Below are 21,017 nucleotides of genomic sequence, written 5' to 3' on the forward strand. Positions count from 1 at the left end.
TCCTTCGGGTACCTGCGAGTCTTGAGCTTCCCGAGCATCGATAGGGGCAGGTGCCTGGCGTACCGTGCGCATGCCGGTGGCTGCGGGCATGTGGCTTTCACGTATGATGACAGGAGGGTACTGTCAGCGGGGGTTAGGGACGGGTGTGTCATGCAGTGGAAGGTGGAGCTGCTGCCAGCAGAGACGAGCTCGCAACTTGTCTCAGAGCAAGGGAGGAGGCAGATCATCAACTCGTTCAACGGGCCGGAGGAGGGAGCGATGGAGTTGGGGGAGGTGGCAGGAGGGATGGGAAGGGCGACAGCAGTGGAGGAGGAGGGAGAGGAGGATTCTCTCCTGACGTTCAAACCCTTCATGTCAGCCATCTTCCCTCCTCAGACAGGAGGCAAGCACGCTGTGTTCAAACCTGGGCAGGCGCCGGAGGAGGAGCTTGAGTTGGACTACATCCATGGCTGTCACTTTGAGGCGTCCTGCAGCAACCTGCTCGTCACCAGGCTCCTCCATGTCGTCTACTCCCTCGCCAACATCGCCATCGTGCACGACTCGTCCTCCTCCTCCCAACGGTTCTGCTGGGGACACACAGACAGGGTACTGAGCATGGCGCTGCATCCGGACCAGAGGCTCTTTGCGACGGGGCAGGCGGGGCCGGACCCCTTGGTGTTCATCTGGGACAGCGAGGAGGAGGAGGTGAAACAGGTGGAGTCGAGCAGAGTCAAGTCTGTCAGGCATGTCTGGCAACATGTCAGTAACCGAGTGGTGGACGTCAGCTCGCTCTGCTTCGCGTCCAACGGCCGATACCTTGTGGTCCTGGGCGGCGAGACGCAGGTGGCAGTCTGGGACTGGAGGGTTTCCTCCTTGGTTGCTTGCGCCTCTGGGGACCCGAACCCAACCTTCTGCTCGTTGGCGAACCCCAAGTTCCAAAACCATCATCATCATCATCAGCAGGAGCAGCACCAGCACCAGCACCAGCACCAGCACCAGGGAGAGGTCATGTTTGTCTCGTGCGGCTACCGGCACATCCTCTTCTGGACGATGCTGGGAGGGAGGTTGAGGAAGAGCTACGGAGACTTGTGCTCGAGGGGCCTCATCACCAATCACTACTCGCTCGAGTTTGTGCGCGACCTTCTCGTCTCGGGGACGGAGGAAGGCTACCTGTACATCTGGAAGGACAGCAAGTTGCTCAGTATCCACCATGCGCACTCAGGGCCGGTGCTCTCCCTCAGCAGCTCTTCACAAGGAGCAGGCGGCCCAGTGGTGGTGAGCGGAGGGGCAGACCGAGTTGTGAAGACCTGGAGGATCTTCGAGGACACGGAGGAGCTGGAGGCGACGAATGGCCAGGGGATCGCGATGGAGACGGTGACAAGGGGGATGACGACAGCAGCTCATCCAGAGTCCCTCGCGGTCCATGCGCTCCAGCTGCGGCTGGTCCCTCACGTGACGACCAACATGAGCCAGGAGGTCTGGAGGGTGGCGGTGGGGACGAGGCAGTCAGGCATCTTCCTTCTCACCCTCCCGTCGCTCATCTCCAACCTCAAGGAGGAAGTGCTCGAGTTCTACCAGGACAGCCTCAGCCTAAAGGTGTACAAGTCCGTCACCTACGACCTCTCCGACTCCTTCCTCCCTGCCGTCCAGTTCCTCAACGGAGGCCTCTCCTCCTCCGATCCCTCGAGCTTTGAAACCTCGCTCACCGCCCGCGCCATCGCCGCTAACCCCTGCAGCGAGAGCCAGTACGCCGTCGGGGACGCGGCAGGACGCGTGAGGGTATGGGACTCGTCGGCCAACACCTGCGTCAGCATCCTAGAGAGCAGGGAGAGCGAGGGGCGCGTGTTCAGCCTGGCCTACATGCCGCAGCCGGAGGACGCGAGGGACACATGGAGGGTCGTCGTGGGGCTCAAGGGGGGAGTTCAAATGTTCGACCAGAGCAGCGACGGTGATGACGTGGAGATGTTGCGGGAAGGGATCGGGAGCAAGGACGTTGTCAGCGCCCTCAAGTTCTCGCAGCTGTGAGTTTCTACTCCTTCCTTCTCCCTGTCCTCCTCTCCTTCCTCCTCTCTCTCCTCGGTTCCCTCCCCCTCCCCCCCCTGTCTCCCTCCTCCTTTCCCTCACCGCTCATCACCCTCGTGCTAATCCTTTCGCAGGTGGGAGCGAGAAGACGTTCTCATGTGCTACCTGGCCGTCGGTACCAGCAGAGGAAGCATCCTTCTCTTCGAGTGGAGCTTCGAGACCGAGAGGTTTACCAAGAGGTCCAAGCTCAGGGGTCACTCCGGCATCCTCCTCAACATCGACTTCTCCTCCGCCGACATGTCTGAGCCCTCGTACATGCGCAGCAACTGCACGCGGTTCGAGCTCAGGCACTGGGACCTCCGGTCCTTCCTCGAGGTCCGGTCGGCCGCTCCTCTCAGGGAAGAAGTTTGGTCCTCCTCCTCCTGCTCCCTCTCCTGGTCGGCGACGGGAATCCACCCCGAGCTCTACGAGGTCGTTCCTGCCGTCGACGCTTCCCCCGACAACAAGCTCTTGGTTGCTTCCGGCCCCGGCGGCGAGATCCAGCTCTACCGCTTCCCCTGCCTGCAGCACAGCAAGTGCAGCAGCGTCAAGTGCAGCAACGAGATCGCCTCCTGCATCAGGTTCGCTGCTCATGGTCAGTTCGCCTTGGCCTCTTTCCGGAACTCCCGCACCATCGCCCGGTTCCGCAAAGTTGTCCCGGTCCCAGCAGAGCTGGAGTGCTTCCTGATGCAGCAGCACGAGAGCAAGGGCTCGTCTGTCCTCCTGGGGGACCCAGGGGATGTGGAGGAGGTAGGGGCAGAGCTCCCAGAGGACAGGAACGTCACTGGCCTGACCTCCAAGAGCTTCAACAGCAGCGGCTTCGACGACTTCGACCCGTCGGAGCTGCAGAAAGCAGCTCGAATCACCGAGCTCAAGAGGAAGGGTATCCGGCCGCTGCACGTGCTGGGGGTCAAGGGCAGGAGGAAGGGCAACAGCGCGCACGTGACGAGCGCGGGAGAAGTGTTTTACAGCTCAGCCAACGTCGGGGTGATCCAGAGGTCGAAGAAGCAGCTCCTCCTCAATGGCCACGAGGGTCAGGTGGAGGCGGCTGCTGTCTCTGCGGACCGCAAGCTTCTCGCCACCAGCGACGACTCGCGCACAGGCAAGGTGCTGGTGTGGGAGGCGGCGTCGGCCATGGTCAAGGCAGAGCTCAAGGCGGAGCATGACGGCGGGTGTAGTCTGCTTGCCTTCTGTCCCCAGAGCAAGTACCTCGTCGGGATAGGAACGGACCTGGATCGCTCCATCTTCATATGGGACCTCCAGTCGAAGTCCCTGGCCGCTGCCTCCCCCGGGCCCCCGACGTCCATCCTCTCCATGACGTGGCTGGCAGACGGGGATGTGCCCTTCCTGATCACAGCAGGGGACAAGCACGTGAGCTGCTGGGCAGTGCAGGACAACTCGCTGTCAAGGGAGGAGCGGGTCCACTCGGTCCTGAACCGAACGATCCTGCAGCCGAGCACGATGAGACAGAGGCTGTCGCTGGTGCCCTCCCGGTCCTTGTGGAAGGAAGTGACAAGGCAGATGGTCTTCAGCGTCTGCCTGCTGGAGCCGACGGGCCAGGACAAGTTCAACAACTGGATCACCGGGCTGCAGGACGGAGGAGTGTGTCGGTGGGAGAGGAGGAGGGGCCGGGAGCATGGGGACTCGTGCGTGAGGAGGTACTTCCGCAACCTCCACGATGGCCCTGTGACGCAGCTGGTGAAGTTGAAGCAGCACTTGGCCAGCTGCTCCTGGGATGGGAAGGTCAAACTTTACGAGCCCTCGTCCTTCCTCAAAGACTACTCGGTGGTGAAGGAGATAAACGTCAACGGGATCATGCAGGGGGTCAAGGGGTACCGCCTGGGAACGTATGTCAAACTGATTGGAATGGACGTGGTTGTCAACGCCGAGCTCAAGGTCATTCGTTTCTTGTTGAAGACGCATGCGAACGAGGTCTTGGACCTGTCGGCCGATCAGAGCTCGTTTGAGGTGCAGTCCAAGGTGACGGTCACTGAAGGGCACTCGAGCTCTTCGATCCTCGCCCTGTCCACGCACTCGTGCTTCGATGTGTTCGCTACCGGAGGCGATGATGGAGTGATCAAGCTGTGGGATATCGGGACCCGTCAGTGCTTCTGCGCCACGAGCGTGAGGATGGTGGAGGAGGGGCTGGACGGGGCTATTACAAGCCTGTGCTGGCGGGGATCGCTGGCGGGGAAGCGGCAGGCTGACTTCTCCATCTCGAACATCCAAGGGGACGAGGTAGCTGTTGGCATGAGGACGGGGAGCCTGCTGATCGCGAGGTTCGACTCCGAGCTTGTCCAGCTGACGCGAGTCGCGCATGTCAAGTTCGACTCGGCCATTTCAGCCGTCAAGTTTGACCCCTCGGGGACGTACGTGGCAGTGGGGCTGCAAGACGGTTCGATCCGCCTGGTCCTGTCCGACGGCAAGTACCCTGTGGTAGGTCAGTGCGACGGCCACACTTGCGCTGCCGCCAGCATCGACTGGAGTGAGGACGGGGAGTACCTGGCGACTAGCAGCCAGACAGGAGAGCTCTTCTTCTGGGACATGAGGCTCAGGAGCAGCCGACCAACAGGAGGTGTACAGCAGTTCCGTCACGTCGACATCCCGATCAAACTCTACAGCAAGCGGTGGGCCTCGTTCACCAGCCTCCTCGGCTGGCCCATGGCAGGTCTCAGCCACCTAGCCGGCCGGGTGACGTCGGTCGATCGGTATGTGATAGACAGAGACAAGGCTCTTGCGCTCGTTGCCGTCAGTGACAAGTCCGGGAGGGTCAGCGTGTACCCGTACCCGTACCCCGAGGACATTCTCTCCTCCGCCAACTCTTACGAGGTCCTGGAGGCGCTTCACTCATCCCCAGTGACGGCCGTGCGCTTCACGAACTCTGGGAGGTATCTGGTGTCTGTCGGAGGAGACGACCTCTCAATCATGATATGGCAAGTCATGGATATCGGCGAGGATGAAGACAGCTCCAAGCAGCCGCAGTTCAAGAGCAGCTCCCACCCAGAGGACGAGGAAGACGATCTGTGAACGGAAGCCTCAACTAGAGGCTGCTGGCCCGAGCCACTCAGGCGCGGCCGCTGTCAGTGACAGAGTAACGCCGGCGTCCGAGCGAAGGATGATCGGCCCGGATCATTTCTGTGACGGTCACCGCCGGAGGCTCAGTGTAAATAGTTAGCACAAGTTCATGTTTTTAGCCCAGTATAAAATGTTGTCAGTGTTCTATTGACATCCTCAGTAAGCGTCCGGGGGCCCGCGGCCGCCGGGGCGGCGATCACTGCGATCGCCAGACGATTCCGTGACAACTCGGAGGCCCGGTCCGGTCCGTCCGGCGCCCCCGGGTCATCGGCCGCCGCCCGGCCGGGAGCTAGGCACTGAGATAGCACTGGGCCGGGCTTGCCACGGCCACTGGCCGCGCTCAGGCCTCAGGCCGGAGCAGTGGCGCGGCCGCGCGGCCGGGTGGTGACGGTTGGGTCGTAGGGGAGATGTGGGCTCAAAAATTGAGATAGAAAGAGCTGATAGGTAAAGAAGGGGTCGTTTTGTCCCTTCATTGGAGGGGTACTGGAATGTTAGAGGTAGTTGTAGTAGGGGTAGGGGTAAGTCGGGTAGCACAGAGTTGCACCCCACCAGGAAAACCCTCCACTAGCTCCTCATGTTTCTAAGTACCCCCATTATTCTGAACAAATTACGCAAAATGATACCCCTACTTTATTAACCCCACCTACCCATTTCCGATTTTTCTGTCTCGCACCCCTACTGATCGGGTTATGTACAACTCAATTCTGCCCCACCCTACCCCCTAAATCGAACCACGAACTATTGCCAATCACCGACCTCTCACGAGTCGGTACTAGCCTCAGATTACATTACCCCCGGTAGACTGTACCCTACCCACTATTTCCCAGCAAAATAACTAGGAAATAGCTACCCTGAACCCCATTAGATAGTATCACCACCCCTTAAGAATTGACACCACCCCAGCATATCCCTTGTGATCGCCAACCCTTCCCGCATCCTCCTCCACCAGTGCGAATTTTATCCCTTCCCTTACAGTCACCGTACCCACGAACTCAGCTGCGCCTCCCTTGCTGCCTTCATCGCCTCCACCGTCACCACTGTCTCCTCCTCCTCATCATCATCCTTTTCCTCCTTGCTTCTTCTTGGCATGTTCTGGTCTCTGCTTCGGCCTCGATCCTCACATGTTCGCTGCTCCTTGCTTTCAAGCTGCTCGGTTACTTTTCGCCTCCTGCCTCCTGCCTCCTGCCTCCTGTCTCACCTGCCTCCTGCCTCCTGCCTTGTCCTGATTTCAGTTGCGTTTCTCCTTTGTTGTCCGTTCATCCCACTTTATGCCCTTCAAACTCTGTGTCTTCCTCACCATGCTTTGAGATTTTTTTTCTTTTCTTCTCTGCATCTTTCTCGTCTTAGTTGTTTGTTAGATTCGAAGAAGCCAATGGAGATTTTTGCTGAAGGAGAAGTATTATCCAGAGGTCTAGAACAACCGTCAAGCATCCGACCGAAAGAACAAGTACTTCGTTTACAAACGCCGACGCTTCGATGACAAGCCTGCAGCAGACCATCGTTATTGTGGAAGACGACGATGTATGCGTGGAAGCGACGGATGATACGGTAGGGATCAGCTTCAGTGGAAGCAGCACTGATTCATTCGACAGCGCAATGCCCGAGATCTATCAAGACGCGTGAGAAGAAAGAGGAAACGAGGATTGATAGACATCGATGCATTACCGATGGAGCTTGGAAGTTCTCAAGTTGTCGATCTTACCAGCGATGACAACGTCAGAGCCAACGTAGCAACATCATCGCAGTCTAGTGTTCCGCCCTCCCCTGCTAAGCGAGAGGCGTCGACAGCAGGGGCTTCAGACGGGCCTGTTGTTGACAAAGACTCGTGTCCGATCTGTATGGAGAAGTTCAAATCTAAGGTTGCGACTAAGTGCGGGCACCTATTCTGTAACAAGTGCATTCGGAAATGGATATCAGAAGTTCACAGTGGACGGAAGTACGTCTCCTTCACCTGCTTCTTCTCTCAAGCTCACCTTTCCTCTAGGTGTCCTAAGTGTCGAAAGCGCGTCGGTGTGTCGGACTTGAGGCCAATCTATGAATGAACTTCTTGATTGGAGTTGACGGAAGTTGGTTGATTGTCAGATGACATGTACAGAAGATTCTTCGTTTCTTGGTAGGCTGCTTCAGTTGTTTCACTGCCATGATGGAGAGGACAAATCAAGTGCTGCTCCATCAAAATCAAGGATGCAAACTTGCTATCATTTGGTATAGCAACGCGATCTCTCACCGATCACGCAAGGTCTCACATTCAGGATCATACGCATGAAACAAATCAAGTGCTGCTCCATCAAAATCAAGCATGCAAACTTGCTATCATTTGGTAGAGCAATGCGATCTCTCGCCAAACACGCAAGGAAATGTATATTCGTGTGAGTGATGTCATAAACTGCTCATGAAACGACATGCTTGGTGTTGATTCAGCAGACGTTCTCCGTTTATTCTTTTTATCCTGCATTACACAGTGATGCCGAAATCAGCTAGAAACAAATGATCTGCGTCGAGAAACTGGGCAAGCGGCTTGATTTTTTGCAAGAGCGGCCAATCTTTTGAGAATTTCTACTTCCCAACGTACCACATCTCATCGTTATCCTTTCATGTATTTCTCAAGTTCAATTCGTTGGTTAACATGGACGTTGCGACATTCGCTGCACAAGACAAGGAGAACCCCTTCCCCCTTGGAACCCTGTGCTGCATTGAAAGCTGGTGCTTGGTAAACAAGCACTTGCTGCAACTGCTATTCCTACTATGGCCAACAGATCCTGAATTCTGCGATTATACAGTGTAGATTACAGAGGAAAGAGTTAACAACGGACATATGATGCGATCAGAGCAATGGTGTAGGCTATGATGTGTTTCAATTCGAAGGCATCAGAATGATGATAGCATGTCAAGCAACGATTGCGTCGCAACATCATCTGTAGAGGAAGACGATGAGGGTTCGAAACAAGCCTTGAGCTTTGAATCGAGAATGGGCTTCACAGTGACTTAGTTCAAGGAAGAAGGTTTTCAAAGTGGTTTTGTTTATTGCAGTCGTGTCGGCCCTTTGAATTTCATCGCACAAACTAGCAGAGCACAACATGAAGCTCAAAACTCGTGCGAAATTGTCACAAGAATCCGAGATTCGACTGCACTATCTCTGATACCTCCTCGCACTTGCATTGAGTCAGGGAAATCGCACAATAAAAGGATCTAAACCTAACGACACCCTGACGAGGCTCTCATTGACAAAAGATTTCACACTTAGAACTAAAACGCTTTCTCATTTGCTCAATGCGTTTCTGAAGATAACGCTGAAGGCAATGCTACGTTCATCAGATCAACATCACCACGAAACACAGTCATGAAGCTGCCTTCTCCGCGTCCTTCACGTTTCTCGTCTCTGGATAATTCTAATTGAGTCAATTGAGCTAATTGAGCTGACTGAGCTGACTGAGCTGACTGAGCTGACTGAGCTCAGCCATGATGCTCTCTTTCCGCAACAGATAGTTTCCTGGTAATTCAGTGCACACATCTACAACTTCTTGCTTCTCGAAATCAAGTCACCCGACAATGTAGGCAAACAAGGTTGCCAACACATTAAAACACCAGGATGTTGCAGGTACATTACGGTGATGGCAGTTATCTTTGCTAAGGTAGTATACAAGCTTCTCCTTCTCCCCCTCCCCCTCCTCCTCCTTCTCACGCAGCTGCCCATTCCCCTGCCCCTGTTCGTACAGTTCGCATTTGCTTTTCGAAAACTCTCCTTTTGGAGACCTTTAACCCGGAGGCCAAGGGGTCAACCCCTACCTAAATTCATTAAGTGACCCCCTACCCTTTATGCTACTTTTGTACCCCCACCCACAAATTTCCAGTCCATTTCTTTGCTTTTCATTGGATTCCGATGTACCCTACCCATGTATTTCCTTTTTGAGACTACCCACCCTAGTGGATGGTCGTTTACAAACGACCATATAAAGTTCTCAGAACCATTTTACTACAATGCACCCCTACCCTCAAAGAGCTCCTGCAACTAATTGTGCCTGATCAAAAGGTGGTAGTTCGAGGTATCTACAAGGGGTACTTTTTCACCCACCCCCTGATATCCTATCCAATTTTTTGAATTTTTGATAAATTTCCCGAGGCTATAAAAACAATTTTAAAAGAGGCTACCGTCCTGTACCTCCAGCAACGGTTCCGTTCGAGGGTTACCTGCAGGGTAAAGGTAACAATCTTAGACTACCGGTACATCTCTGTGTAAAATAACCATAAAGTATATGGTGGGTAGTCACGGATCCTGCCGGTTGCGGGGTGGGGGTGGGGGATCTGATCGTCTGCTCCTGCTCCTCCATCTCCACCCCCAAACCCCACCTGCTCGTGGACGACCGGACCCCCACCCCCCTAAAAAAGCAGTAAAACGAAACGAATGGAATGGCTTCTTGAGCACACTACCACCTTTCGTCTGTATCCCTCTTTCTCTACTGCATGACATAGGTTCATATGGAAAATATCCTTTGTCTCTATTAGACTTTTACCTACCTTGAGCCTTTCAGATTTTCATTCGTCATCCATTCGAGAGTTGGGTCTGTTTTTTTGGTCACACGTGTATGGAATCTCCACCCCACCCCCTTTGCATCCCGTCGGACAGCACGTCTCAATACCCTACCTCCAATGCACCCTACCCTCGACTTCCTCAATTAAACACCCTTACCCCAATAAAGTCTTCATGTACCCCTGTGTACATATAAGATTTATTATATGAAGAACCCGTATCTTCGACTTTTGTCGACAGGAGCTTTGACCCCCCACCCCCTCCAAAGATCGGACCCCACCCCCAATATATGGGTTCTCCGCAAACTCGAAGAAAAACTTCCATCGTGGTTTGACCGGACTGCAGCGTGTACCCCTTTCCACCCCATCCCGCCACTCAAGGCTACCCCACCCCTTTCCCTTAAGTCCCTTCCTTTTTCAACTTTAGCAGGGCTTTGTACCTGAACCCCTTCAACTGGAGTTTACCCCATTCCCACTACCCCCATTTCAAACTAATTTAGTACCGGTTCAAATACTACCCACCAGGACTAAAAAAGAACCCTACCCCCATAATCTCCATAAGATTTTTGTTGATCCACCCCACCCCCTAAGTTCCCACCCTTTATATTCCCTTCCTGGTAGCTTCCCGCCCCTCAGCCTCCTCCTCCCTTCCTTCCCGTCCCCTTCTGCTTGGGTGGTTTCGTGCAGGAACCCCGCCTACCCTTGCTCCAGCTTTCATCTCTTTCTCTTCCATCCCGAATAATCTCCTCTTCTCAGCAGCCCCTGGCCTTAGTTCTTTGTATGCTTCCCCGATCCCAGGAAAACGCACGAGTTCGGATCTTTGTGAGGTTTTCAGAATTTGTTCGTATGCTCAACCACGACTGTTGTCAAGGCTGAGGATTGAACACCTGTGATAACTTTACCCTGTTGAATATTGGCATCAAAGGAATTCCCAAGGTTGAACCGAGACTGACTGTCGTTTTGAGGAGTTCTGTTAGCTTCGACTACATTTACGGAGGGCTTTTCTCTGGTTGATTTTTTTTGAGGCATCCAAGGCAAATCAAGATGAAAGATCGCCTGTTTCTGGATGAACTGGTTGATGGCAGCCCATTTACACACCCGGAGGTTGCAATTTTGACCCAGTCCCTGCTGCTACTTCTGCAACCCCTTCACGCGAGGCAGCAGTGTCACAAGCAGATTGGCCCTCACACTCTTTGGATTGAGGCCGATTGCGACGAGAGCGCAAACCTGCACCTTTGCGATCCCGGGGAGTGCCATCCATCCCACCGTCGCTGTGTCTGCCGTCCCCCAGGAAGCGACGATGAAGATCACGTGTGGAGCACGAGAGATGATGTATGGCAAGTGGGATACACAATGTTGCAGCTGCTGATGGGAAAGACCTGTCATCGCTGCATTGACACACCGAGATCATTGCTGGCAGACGATGGAGAACTTCCGATTCTTCCCGCTGGGTTGTCACTGGATTGTATTGACTTTCTCATGGACTGCCTCCATCCTGATCCATCGGAACGTCCTTCAGTGGGAGAGCTTTTGGATCATAGCTTTCTATCCTGCTCAGATGGTGGAATTGATGACGTGATGATTTCGATGAGCTCGATGCAGCTTCAGAATACAGAAAGAAAACCAGAAGGCCGCTGCAGGCCGCTTGCAGTCAAAGCATTGCGCTCAACGAAGCATGTGAAATTCGTTTCTCCTTCACATACGGCTCGATGCAGGGAATGTCTCAAATGCGATGTCGATGTGGAAGAATTTCGAAGTAGCAAACTTTGTCTCTGCGCTTGCGACGGTTCGGATCTGTCGCCGAAGTCAGCTGCTCCTACCAAGCGTCAATCCTCTGGACATAACTGGGACGAACCTGAAGTGCTAAAAAGAATTCGTTTGATGGATCAAAATCCAGTCTGACGGGATTTGCATGCTGGATTGTTATTCGTTGATTGATTTTGGTTTTTTTCCAAGTTTTTCCTGTACTTGTACTTGGGAATCGCAAGCATTCCCTAATCTGTATCATTAGCTCATCTTCGATGGAAGTAAATAACTTGACATTGAAACACTTGCGCACTTCTCTTCGAAGTCATCTCACCTCATCTCATTGTATGTTCTCACATGACGTCAGGGCTCAACTCGAACTTGTTTGCTTCCCAAATCACAAGTTCGTTACTACTTTCGCTTTCAAGCCTCCACTACCCCATTGACAGCACCCTACCCTACCTCCTCTCCGTGAAAGTACCCGTCATTTGCTATTGCAACAGCCAGCAAAAACCACCCCTACCCCAAATTAACCTGTAACCTACCCCTGACCCCCTGCCACTTTCTCCCATTTCACGGCTAGGAAGGATGACGATGGTTGGAGGGCGGCGTCTTGGTATGGAGACTCATCAGCTCCGGGCATGGCTATCAGCAGGATTCCCCATGATCTTTCCTCCTCCCAGCCATGGTGAGGACCTTTGCCCGTGCGCGTTCCTTCTTGCTGTCCTCCTTAGGCTAGTAGAAGCGAACCAACGTGTAGTGGAGAGGCTACTGACATGTGGATGGGTTTGCAGACGAGCAATGGCGACAGCTGGGACTCTGGTCAATGATAGTTGCTGCTGGTGTTGGAGTGCTGTCGTTCCTTGTAGCACGCCGGAAGAGCTTTGGTACAGCCAAAAGAGATGTATCGATGACCGTGCATGTTGCAGTGAACACAAACTGAAGCTTTGCTCTCTGACAGGACACAGACCACACAGCGATGAATGGAAAATCGAGCCAGCGTTCCGAGACGAACGAGGGCAGGGATGATGTGTTTGCGCAGGATGATAGACCCCAAGAGGAGTTTGACGACGACGAGTGGGAGGTGATGTATTTTCTCTTGACATTGTACAATGATCCATGCTGAGTTTGACATGACAGATCCCCGCATCTGCAAACTTAGGAGAATCTGATAGACAAAGACATGATGGAGGTAAATTCTCTCCTATGATTCGGAGTTTTTCTGATCCTTGGCATGTGTATTAAGCAGGATTGACGGCCTCTGTTGTGTTTGTTGACCAACAATGATTGTTTATTAGCTTCGGCATCAGCTTTGGCATTCAGTTTGCCTTCAAGACACTTCTCACACTGATGACGCCTTTCTTTGCGACATCAGATGCATGTCTTTTCTCCTTCTTTTCTCCTGTTTGTCATGAGATGTATAGCTACGGTACCATCGAGTTTGCGGCATTTTAAGCCTGTGTTTGAAAATGATTTCTGAGGAACAATGAGGTCCGGTGTTGTCTTGTGTTCATGCTACACACATGCGGGTCATGCCATATCGTAGCTCTCACCTTTCCTTCACCAGTTTGCGGATACCAACTGTCAATTCAGGTTTCACTGACGGACCCAACTCAGTCGGTCAGGGAACATGTGACCCGCTCTCGGCACCAGGATCGGGCCGATGGCAAGTTAGAGTCAAAGTCGTCAGGTTTTCTTTCAGTCATTTACTCGGGCAAGTCAAAGGCTCATAGTAGTCAGTCACTAGGCCCGAGGGGCCGCGTTGTAGCCTTCCAGGGTCACACATGCCCGCCTGTGGCGCTCGAGCGACTGACGGGAATCGTTGGGGAGTCAAGGAGGTGCAGATGCGCTGCCAGGGGCTAGCAAGGCATCCATTTCTTTCTTGATCCTCTTGACTTGCAGCGGTTTCAACCCTAGACCGCCGTCCTTGATGCTGCTCTTGAGGTCGACGTCGTCCAGAGACAGAAAAGTCTTCCCGTCCACCCCGTTGGCTAGCACAGCCTCAGCTGCTTCGAAGAAGGAGCAGCTGCGAAAGATCTCGCACACTTCCTGCACTGAGAGTTGTTCGACCCTCTTGCCTGCTGCCCCTCTGCTGGGCCCAGTCATACTCGACGCCAGTTCGATCTCAGCGAACGCAACGGCGAGCTCGTCATGAAACTCTTTCGCGCTCGGTTGCCGTCGCTCTTGGTCCTTCTCCATGGCCCTTTGGATCACGCGCTGAAAAGCTGCTGGCGCGAGGTCCAGCGGCAGCTCCGAGACGGACTTGTTGAGGATAGCGTGAAGCATCCTGGTCTCGTCGGCTTTGCTCTGAATCATGCTGCTGGACCGCCGTCGGGAGGAGTTTGCTGACCCATCGTGCGACGCGGGTTGGAAGGGAGTCACTCCCGCTATGATCTCATAGCAGATCACTCCCATCGCCCACACGTCACTCCGGAGGCCTATGGAGCTCGTGTGGCCCTCGAGCTGCTCGGGACTCATGTACATCACCGTGCCGATGACGCTCTTGGTCGAGGTGACGGTCATGTTGGCGTCCAGTTGTTTGGAGAGTCCGAAGTCAACGATGACGACGTTGCCGGTGACATCGTCGATCATGATGTTCTTGGGTTTGAGGTCTCGATGAGCGATGTTGAGGCTGTGCACAGCAGACATGCCCTGTGCTAGCTGTAGCATCATATTCTTCGATTCTTGAGAGTTACCTCTCCCCGCCCGTCCAGCCATTCATCCAATGATTTTCCTTCCACGAACTCCATGAGGAGGACTAGGTGGTGATCGAGGTAGTGGCTGCCAAAGAACCGAACGACGTTGGGATGATTGACAGCCAAAAGTTTTTCAAGGATTATTGCCTCACGGTCGTTTCGATTCACATCTGACACTTGTTCGCAGATCTTCAATGCGTACTTGTCATTTGCCACCATGCCTTCTTTGAGCGCTTCAAACACTGTGCCCATCCCACCTGAGCCTGCCTTGGATTGAATCAAGTAAGTCTCTCCGTTGCTCAGCTTCACTCTTTGCGGCAGATTGTCAAGGTCGCTGATACTAACCATTTGTATTATACAGTCCCTCACGATGTTGGCGACCTCAGACATTGTCGCTGCATTCTCCGCCTTTGTCTTGATTTCATGGAATTGATTGGCAACTTCTCTGAACTGGTTATGCACGGCTTCCATGGATACCAACAGATCATCGACGTTGGAGTCCAAGGGGACATCTTGGCCGATGGTTCTTATTTGTTCAATCAAGGCATCTCTCTCAGCCTCAAGAAACTCATCGATCAAGAGCTGCAAGGAGCGTCTCACAGACTGCCATCTTGATTCGAACTCCTCCGCATCGATTTCTTTGAGTTGCAGGAAACTCGAATGTGCGAGTTCACGTCGCTCTCTGCTCAGGTTTTCAATCGCATCCTTACAACAATGAATCTCATCAACATAGCCAGGTTTGACAACCAGAAGAAACGTCAAGAGTGAAGCGTCCCAGTCCTCAACTGGTCTGGTCAAGAGATCTTTGATCAGAGCTTTCCCAAGTCTTCGCTGAGTGAAGTCGTCCATCTCCCTTGCAATCTCCGAGCCAGACTCGGCACTCCATACTCCTGCGCCAGACTTCATGTAGCTCTGCTGCAGCACCTTTGTCAAGACCTCTCTTCCGAATTCAAGCAAGAGCTTGCAGAAGCGCTTGAAGTTGTCTTTTGGGTTGACTTCTGCCTTCTCTTCCGGACGAGTATCACTTTTTTCTCCGTGTGAGTCATGAACATTTTCATCAGAACTCAACGAGCTTTCAGATTTATCCCTGTCGTCTGAGGAAAGGGGACATAGCTGCTCAAAGGGAGAAGATTTGACGCTCGCTTCACTCGTGCTGCTGACGGATCTGAGAATGTCGAGGATCTTCTCACCCTTCCTCTTCAGGTCCTCATGCTCTTTCATGGCTTGTTCCACCGCCTTCACTGCTCCTGCTGTCTTGATCCTTTTCTTGTTCTCCTCGTTGTTGTACGACAGGTTCCTCAATGCCCAGAATCCTTCCTTCTGTACATCTTCATCCTTTCCGTGCCTCCTCATCCCTCTTACCACTGCTTCGATCCCTCCTGCCGTCCTGATCTTCTCTTTGTTGTCGTTGTCAAAAGCAAGGTTACCGAGGGCATGCGCTGCCTGCTCCTGTACATCAGACTCATCCAAGTGCTTGCACATGGCCTTCACAATCGCCTCGATGCCTCCTGCCTCTCTGATCCTCTTGCTGTTCTGATTGTTGCGATCTGACAGAATGCGCATCAGGCGACATCCGTTCTCCTGGATTTCTTCATCCTCCAAATTGTTCGACATCCCCCGTACAACCGCCTCGATGCCTCCTGACTCCCTCATCTTCTTCTTGCATTCATCATCGTCTTCCAAAAGATTGCGCAATGCCCAGAAACACTCTTCCTGTATATCATGATCATTGGAGTGCTTCGTCATACTCTTGACGAACGCCTCGATCCCCCCAGCCGCTCTTATCTTCTGCTTTGTTTGGAGATCTCTTCCTGACAAGTCCCGTAATGTACAGCATCCTTCATACTGCACGTCACGATTTCCCTCATGCTTGCTCATGCCTTTTACCATGGCTTCTATTCCTCCTGCCTCCCGGATCTTGTTGCTGTTCGGTTCGTGTTCCAACAGGTGGCCCAGTACGCAGCAACCGGATTCTTGCACCCCTGCATGATCTTGGTGCTTGATCATTCCTTTCACAATTACCACAATCCCTCCCACTTCCCCAACCTTCTTGCTGTTTTGCTTGTTGTTGTATGAAATGCTGCTGAGTAGTTGCAACCCTTGTAACTGAATTCCCAGGTGTTCACCATTATTTGCCATCGCTTTCACCGAAGCTTCGATCCCACCAGCCTCTCTCAGCCTCTTGTTGTTCTTGGTATTGTTACAAGACAGGCTCCACAATGCACAGCACCCTATTTCTTGGATTTGAACCTGACTCTCATGCTTTGTCATTCCGTTCACTACAGCTTGTATCCCTCCTGCATTCCCGATCTCCTCACAGTTTGCCGGCTGTCGCGAACCATGTCGAAGCAGCCTGATGGCCATCTCTTGCACTTTCACATCGGAGATGCACTGACCCATGACCTTGATCGTCGCTTTGAAAGCTCCTGCCTGCGACATCTCTTTGTATGTAGTCATCAGTTCATTCTTGCGAGCCTGCGAGAGCGCCTCCCAGCTTTCCTTGTCGCCGATGTCTTGCAACCTGACCCTGAGCGTCTCTTCGATCTCAGTTCCGCTCCTCTTCTCCTTCTCCATCTCCTCCACAAACGCTTTCCAGCTCCTCGTTGCCATCGTCGCCGATCGCACGCTGGGAGTCAGGCTATTCTTGTTTCAAGTTTGCCGAGGGGTTCCAAATTCCAGCAGACTTTCAGTCTTCTGTTTTAAATTGTCAAAGGAGCTCTTGGTTTAATTTTGAACTTGGAATTTTTTCGAGCTAGGAAACCGTGAAAAAAAAAAACCGGTTCGCCGGCACTGCGGCAAGCGGCTGAGCACCATCGGACTTTGCCGAGTAAAGGATTGTCGTCCGATCGGGCCCCGCGCCAGGCTCCCGGCTACCGTACCGTACCCGGTAGTACGCCGCCCGGCCGAGGCTGAGGCGTACGGTCCGATCGGAGATCGGTCACCAGTGGTGCCGTGTGCGCGGCGCGGCGGTCGGAACTGCCAGTCTCAGCGGCGGCAGTCACGGTGCTCGGGCGGCGGAACTTCAGAATGTACGGTACTAGGTGACGGAGCCCCAACTTGAAGGTCAGTGGCGGGAGTCGCCGTTTGGGCCTGTGATCATCGGATGACTCGGCGTCGGAACTTGACTTCGGAAACGGCGCGGGCCCCGGCGGGTGACGGTCACAGTGACGGTACGACGGTGCGGCGGCGGTTTGGCCTCGGCAGTGGCCGCACCCCCGCCGCGAACTGAGATCACCGTACCGTCTTGGCAACTTGCAACTCAGTGAAGTCCGACCGGGCCGCTTGGCAGCCGTGTATACCGGGCCCGTACCGTACCGCCGATACTGTAACGGCGTGGCCGGCGGTCCGAACCCGGGGTGTCCGATCCCCGCCGGAGTCACGGCACGGTGGTCCACTGAGCGGGCCCGGGGCTCGCACGCACCGCCGGTTAGGCTGCCGCGCCAAATTCCGTACTCGCCGAACTTGGAAACTTGTGGTCGGACAGGCTGGGTTGAACTTACTGTCGGTGATATGTAACTGCTATGCAGTGATACTACCGGGCCCGCCGGGCCCGGTGACCCCCCCGGGCCCGGCTCACGCCCGGCGCCCGGGGCGGCCCAGGCCGGCGGCACGCGGCCGCCGCCGCTCAGCCTGCTCGGAGGCCGGGCCGGCCGGGAGGCCGGGCGCGACTCGGTCCGATCGGACGCCGGCGCGTCACGGGTTCCGAAGTTCACTACTTGAACTTGAACCTTTCCTTAGGGTCGCAGATCGTCAGGGGTTGCAGGGGAAGTCGAAGGCGAAGGCGCTTGATGATGCGGATGATGGGCGCGATGGTCGGTCGCGCCATGGGCCTGTGCTTGCTGGCTCTGATGGCGATGCCGAGGGGAGACAGTGCGGCGACGATGGTGGACAGCATGCCAAGGTCAGGCGCCATGCTGTGGATTCAAAGTTTAAGCCCAGTCGCGAGTCCTCGTCGGTGCGACATGCAAGGTAGAGAAGACCCGGCGAGGAGAGTAGGGAGGAGCCGGTTGCATGCAGGCACGAGATTGCTAGAGAGCAGCCATGACGGGAGGAGGAGCGGACTGATCAAGGCGTTCGAGGGATGGTTGAAAGGCAAGGGGATCATACGAGAAGAGAGCAAAGTCTGCCTCGAGAGCACGGAGTCATGTGAGTAGGGCCAGCACAGCTCGTGACTTCCACATGCTTCTGCTCACTCGCGCTACTGCTTGCTAGGTGGTCTGGGGTTGTTCTGCCGCGAGGACGTCAAGGCGGGAGACCTGCTCTTGTCGCTCCCAGCGCTGGAGTTCATGAGCAACAAGCTTGAGAGCAGCTCCTTGCAAGCAAGGCCTTCCTTCCTGAGCTTCATCAGGCAGACAGACCAGGTGTATATCCTCCTTGGCCATGCGCTTGCGGCTGACGTGCTCTGAGGTGCTCTCTGCCATGTCGTGGGAGAGGAGGAGATCAGGGAACGCGGCGTTGGCGCTGCAGCTTCTGCTGCATCGGAACCTCGGAGGGGAGTCAGAGTTCAAACCGTACATCGACCTGCTGCCGGAGTATCATGACTATGTACGCTGCTGTTCCGTCCCCATCATCCTCCCTGCTGCTCCGTCCTCGTTCTCCTCCTCCCTGCTGCTCCTCCCCGCTCCTACTGCTCCGTCCTTCACTCCTCCTGCTGCTCCGCCCGATCCTCCTCCTGCCTTGGGTGACTTTGGTTGGACCGGGCACAGGAGATGACGTGGCTATGGTCTGTCGAAGAGCAGCAGGACCTTCTGTCCGGGAAGATCCTCAAGGACTCGATGAGCATCACCTCACAGATCGAGCGGGAGCATCATACCATCAAGGTCAGCCGGCAGTCGACATGTCCTGTCTGACTAGTCGTACCAGGAGGTTCTGGGTAGATTCCAGGATTGTGCAGAGTTTGGGGAGTTTTCTCTTGAAAGGTGAAGTGAGTTGGTTTGAAGGGATTCAGCTGATTGTATGGAAGTTACAAGTGGGCGCAAGCAACCATCATGTCCAGAGCGTTCGACCTTGACGAGGGGCAGGAGACGGCAAGACGTCAAGGCGAACAAAACCTGCTGCTGGTTCCGCTCTGCGACATGGTGAATCACTCACCGGTGAGAGCGAAGGACTGGTAGGACTTGTGGTCATGGCGTTAGTGGAGATGTCGATGAAGGGATGGAAGCGGAGGTCACGATGAGAAAGAGGATGGAGATGATGAAATCGCAACAACGATGATGATGACTACGATCAGCAAGAGGGTGAAGGAAGATGGTTTGAATGTGACTTTCAGGACGCCTCTTTCTCCATTGACTGCGATGCTGCTGGCAACGTGAACTTGTTTGCCTCGGAGAACTACAAGGCCGGCCAGGTCTGCATGGGCACTTGCGGTGGAATGTAAGAGGAGGAGAGATGAAACTTGTTTAGGAGGTGCACATCAACTACGGCTCCTCCTCCAATGAGCAACTGCTGCTGTGAGCTCTTGCCTGGGACATGAAGTCGGTGCTGGACCCATGAGAATGCTGCAGGTCGTTTGGATTCGTGCTCGAGGGAGGATGGCAAGCTCAGGAGACCGAGGTGGGTATGCCAAGAGGAGGAGGAGGAGGAAGAAAAATGGAGGAGGAGGAGGAGGAGGAGGGAGAAGGAGGAGGGAGGAGGAGGAGGAGGAGGAGGAGGAGGAGGGAGGGGAAGGAGGAGGAGGAGGAGGAGGAGGAGGAGGAGGAGGAGGAGGAGGAGGAGGAGGATACCAAGTCACACTCTCCGTCCAGATAACTCTGGAGGTGCCGCAAGACGTGGAGGGGTTTGAGATCAAGAGGAATCTTCTATTCAATGGCGGGCTCCCCTCAGCATGGCAGCTGGTCCTCCCTGTCCCCTTCCATGACTCCCAGCAGCCGCACAGCAGGGAGTTCAGCCAGCAGCGAACGATGAGCCAGGTGAGGGAAGCGCTGCCCTTTGCTCGGCTGGCGGTTCTCCAGGGAGAGGACGTCTTCGACTTTCTCGCGTCGCTGCAGACTCTCTCGCAAGGGAAGGGCAACTTCAACCCCCTCGCGCTCCTCCAACGTCCGTTGAGCAGGTCAGCACGATTATTACCTACGTGATTCCTGACATGCAAGTCTGTACCACCTGATATCTCTCTGTTTGTATGATCCCTTTTGTTTTCTGTCTGGCCGTTGGTCCATGCATGTATACATGTATGTCTCGCTCACTTTCTGCTCGTCTTGTCAGTTTCAACGAGGGCCTGGCTGTTCGCTTCATCCTCGATCAGTGTCATCGAGCGTCCTCTTGCCTGGAGCCTCTCAGGGCCGCAAGGGGGGGGGGCAGGAGGAGGGACATGGCGCGGGTGATCTCCCGCGACAGAGCGTCAGCTTCTCGATCAGTCGATGACGTCATCGGTTCCTTCCTCGTCTGATTCCTCAGAGACTTTCACTCGTCTCACCTGCTACTCTTCTCCCAGCGCCTGCAGGACGTCAAGTGAGAGGAGCGGACGATGGCAGGGGACGGACAGAGGAGGGAGGGAGAGACGCAGAGCGCAGAGGCGAGAGCCCGGACAGGGCGAGGGCAGGGGAGGAGACGGGAAAGCTTGTCGAATAATTACCTCGATCGGTGCAATCAGCCTGAAGTCATTGTATTCTTCGGATTCGGGGGAGAATCGTGAATCGATACCTGCAGGAGGAGGAAGGGAAAAGAAGAAGGGGGAAGATCGAGACAGAAAGAGGAGGAGGAGGAGGAGGAGGGAGAGAAGGAGGGAGAGAAGGAGGAGGAATAAGAGTAGTAGTAGGAGGAGTCGTTAAATTGTGGCCAAGTAAGGTTCCTTGTGTCTTACAAAGGTCGATGAGGTCCTGGGCTATCTTGACCTTAAGACGATCAGCTGCTGCTGGAGCTCCGTTGACTTCGAGTAGCCAAACCTGCACGTTTGAAGTGAGCATGACCTCGTCAAGAGGACAGTGGGGTGGGGTG

General features: G+C 54.4%; 7 protein-coding genes across 7 annotated transcripts in view; 4 read left to right on the forward strand and 3 right to left on the reverse strand.

Annotated features, from left to right (window-relative positions):
• Positions 1-351: 351 nt before the first annotated feature.
• Positions 352-873, forward strand: GUITHDRAFT_71075 (hypothetical protein; the record flags this gene model as incomplete). The annotated part of the gene is made up of 1 exon (XM_005832825.1): positions 352-873. A coding segment is annotated over one exon (522 nt), but the record flags the coding sequence as incomplete, so codon positions are not given.
• Positions 874-6,591: 5,718 nt separating this feature from the next.
• GUITHDRAFT_108355 (hypothetical protein) lies at positions 6,592-7,157 on the forward strand (the record flags this gene model as incomplete). The annotated part of the gene is made up of 3 exons (XM_005832826.1): positions 6,592-6,663; positions 6,708-7,051; positions 7,100-7,157. The coding sequence occupies 3 exons, from the start codon at positions 6,592-6,594 to the stop codon at positions 7,155-7,157; spliced, it is 474 nt and encodes a 157-aa protein (XP_005832883.1).
• Positions 7,158-10,273: 3,116 nt separating this feature from the next.
• GUITHDRAFT_152599 (hypothetical protein) lies at positions 10,274-11,689 on the reverse strand. The gene has a single exon (XM_005832827.1). It carries the CDS (start codon positions 11,026-11,028, stop codon positions 10,774-10,776), a length of 255 nt encoding a protein of 84 aa, XP_005832884.1. The 5' UTR covers positions 11,029-11,689; the 3' UTR covers positions 10,274-10,773.
• A 368-nt stretch (positions 11,690-12,057) lies between these two features.
• GUITHDRAFT_152601 (hypothetical protein) lies at positions 12,058-12,872 on the forward strand. The gene is made up of 3 exons (XM_005832828.1): positions 12,058-12,472; positions 12,529-12,580; positions 12,635-12,872. The coding sequence occupies exons 1-3, from the start codon at positions 12,368-12,370 to the stop codon at positions 12,673-12,675; spliced, it is 198 nt and encodes a 65-aa protein (XP_005832885.1). The 5' UTR covers positions 12,058-12,367; the 3' UTR covers positions 12,676-12,872.
• Positions 12,873-15,251: 2,379 nt separating this feature from the next.
• GUITHDRAFT_71094 (hypothetical protein) lies at positions 15,252-16,448 on the reverse strand (the record flags this gene model as incomplete). The annotated part of the gene is made up of 2 exons (XM_005832829.1): positions 15,252-15,612; positions 15,730-16,448. Coding segments are annotated over 2 exons (1,080 nt in total), but the record flags the coding sequence as incomplete, so codon positions are not given.
• A 1,424-nt stretch (positions 16,449-17,872) lies between these two features.
• GUITHDRAFT_138732 (hypothetical protein) lies at positions 17,873-20,469 on the forward strand (the record flags this gene model as incomplete). Its single annotated transcript, XM_005832830.1, has 13 exons — positions 17,873-18,053; positions 18,102-18,230; positions 18,297-18,445; positions 18,492-18,629; positions 18,791-18,904; positions 18,948-19,003; positions 19,048-19,177; positions 19,354-19,431; positions 19,488-19,534; positions 19,589-19,637; positions 19,829-19,993; positions 20,036-20,133; positions 20,286-20,469. 13 exons carry the CDS (start codon positions 17,873-17,875, stop codon positions 20,467-20,469), a joined length of 1,518 nt encoding a protein of 505 aa, XP_005832887.1.
• A 30-nt stretch (positions 20,470-20,499) lies between these two features.
• The window catches only part of GUITHDRAFT_108359 (hypothetical protein), a gene marked incomplete at both ends in the record, with an annotated part of 1,737 nt that continues 1,219 nt past the window's right edge, over positions 20,500-21,017 (reverse strand). Inside the window, 3 exons of the mRNA XM_005832831.1 lie at positions 20,500-20,517; positions 20,656-20,723; positions 20,884-20,965. Of these exons, the coding sequence (XP_005832888.1) occupies positions 20,500-20,517; positions 20,656-20,723; positions 20,884-20,965 (168 nt within the window). The remainder of the gene's footprint in view (positions 20,518-20,655; positions 20,724-20,883; positions 20,966-21,017) is intronic.

The sequence above is a fragment of the Guillardia theta genome (assembly GCF_000315625.1).
Source record: "Guillardia theta CCMP2712 unplaced genomic scaffold GUITHscaffold_33, whole genome shotgun sequence".
In the NCBI taxonomy this organism is placed as follows: domain Eukaryota; class Cryptophyceae; order Pyrenomonadales; family Geminigeraceae; genus Guillardia; species Guillardia theta.

Coding starts and splice junctions, on each gene's coding strand:
- GUITHDRAFT_152599 (XM_005832827.1), bottom strand. CDS start 11,028: ATGACAGGTCTTTCCCATCAGCAGCTGCAACATTGTGTATCCCACTTG.
- GUITHDRAFT_152601 (XM_005832828.1), top strand. CDS start 12,368: ATGAATGGAAAATCGAGCCAGCGTTCCGAGACGAACGAGGGCAGGGAT. Junction 12,473..12,528: donor TTGACGACGACGAGTGGGAG/GTGATGTATTTT, acceptor TTGACATGACAG/ATCCCCGCATCTGCAAACTT. Junction 12,581..12,634: donor TAGACAAAGACATGATGGAG/GTAAATTCTCTC, acceptor ATGTGTATTAAG/CAGGATTGACGGCCTCTGTT.